Below are 886 nucleotides of genomic sequence, written 5' to 3' on the forward strand. Positions count from 1 at the left end.
GACCCCGCCACCCGCCAACACCCACACCTACCACGACAACAACCCCTAGTAAGTGTCCCTGCTCAACCATGCCTTCCCCCCCCACAAATGGGTGGCCTCTCTCCACCAGGGCGGGGGAACTGGCAAGCACCAGGAATCCAGGCAAGCTTGGGAAAAGCCAGTGAGATTTTTTTTCCCAAGAGCTAGCCATATTCGGGAAAAAACCCAGCCAGGCAGCCAGCACAACTCTGCACAGCCCATGCCGTCGGGGCAGGGGTGCTGAGCATCACAGTACCACGACACGTGGGTGCCGGCGGTGCAGGCACCCGGGTCTGCTTATATCAAAGCCCCTTTCCTCCCGTACAGCTGCTGGCTGGTGTGGCGTCCCAGCCTGGGGGCTTTCTACGTCCCCGTGGCTTTCATCTTGCTCGTCACCTGGATTTACTTCCTCTGCGCCGGGCTCAGCCTCCAGTGCCGACCGTCACGCCGGAAAGATGTCCCTGAGCCGCTGGAGCCACCGCCGCGGCTGGGGGAACCCTCCTGACGGCCTCCGGGTCCATCTCGGTCACGCTGAACTCAGGGCCACCCTGCCCCGAGGCGGACGGGGTCTACTCTCTGCAGGTGCAATTCTGGGCGCTGGTGACCACCCACGCCTTGTACGTTGCCCTGTGGACATTCGGCGCCATGGCCGTGTCCCAGCGCTGGTACCTGAACATCGTCGCTGCCTCTATGGTGTCACCGCCGTGGCACTGGGACTCTTCATCTTCATCCACCACTGCGTCCAGCGCCGGGATGTCCTTAACTCCTGGTTCTCGTGCTGCCCATCCTACAGGAACGCATTGCCCATGCAGGCATACGTCCACTCCGGGCTGGCGCCGGAGGATGGCTTGCAGGTCTTCATCGGCTG

The 886-nt window shown here is 62.8% G+C and overlaps 1 protein-coding gene across 1 annotated transcript in view; it reads right to left on the reverse strand.

Annotated features, from left to right (window-relative positions):
* Window positions 1–587: 587 nt before the first annotated feature.
* Window positions 588–886, reverse strand: part of BRF2 (BRF2, RNA polymerase III transcription initiation factor 50 kDa subunit) — a gene marked incomplete at its 5' end in the record, with an annotated part of 5,586 nt that continues 5,287 nt past the window's right edge. The window contains 1 exon segment of the mRNA XM_009698404.1: window positions 588–883. Within this exon segment, the coding sequence (XP_009696706.1) occupies window positions 588–883 (296 nt within the window).

Source organism: Cariama cristata, unplaced genomic scaffold (assembly GCF_000690535.1).
Source record: "Cariama cristata isolate BGI_N322 unplaced genomic scaffold, ASM69053v1 scaffold28270, whole genome shotgun sequence".
Taxonomy (NCBI): domain Eukaryota; kingdom Metazoa; phylum Chordata; class Aves; order Cariamiformes; family Cariamidae; genus Cariama; species Cariama cristata.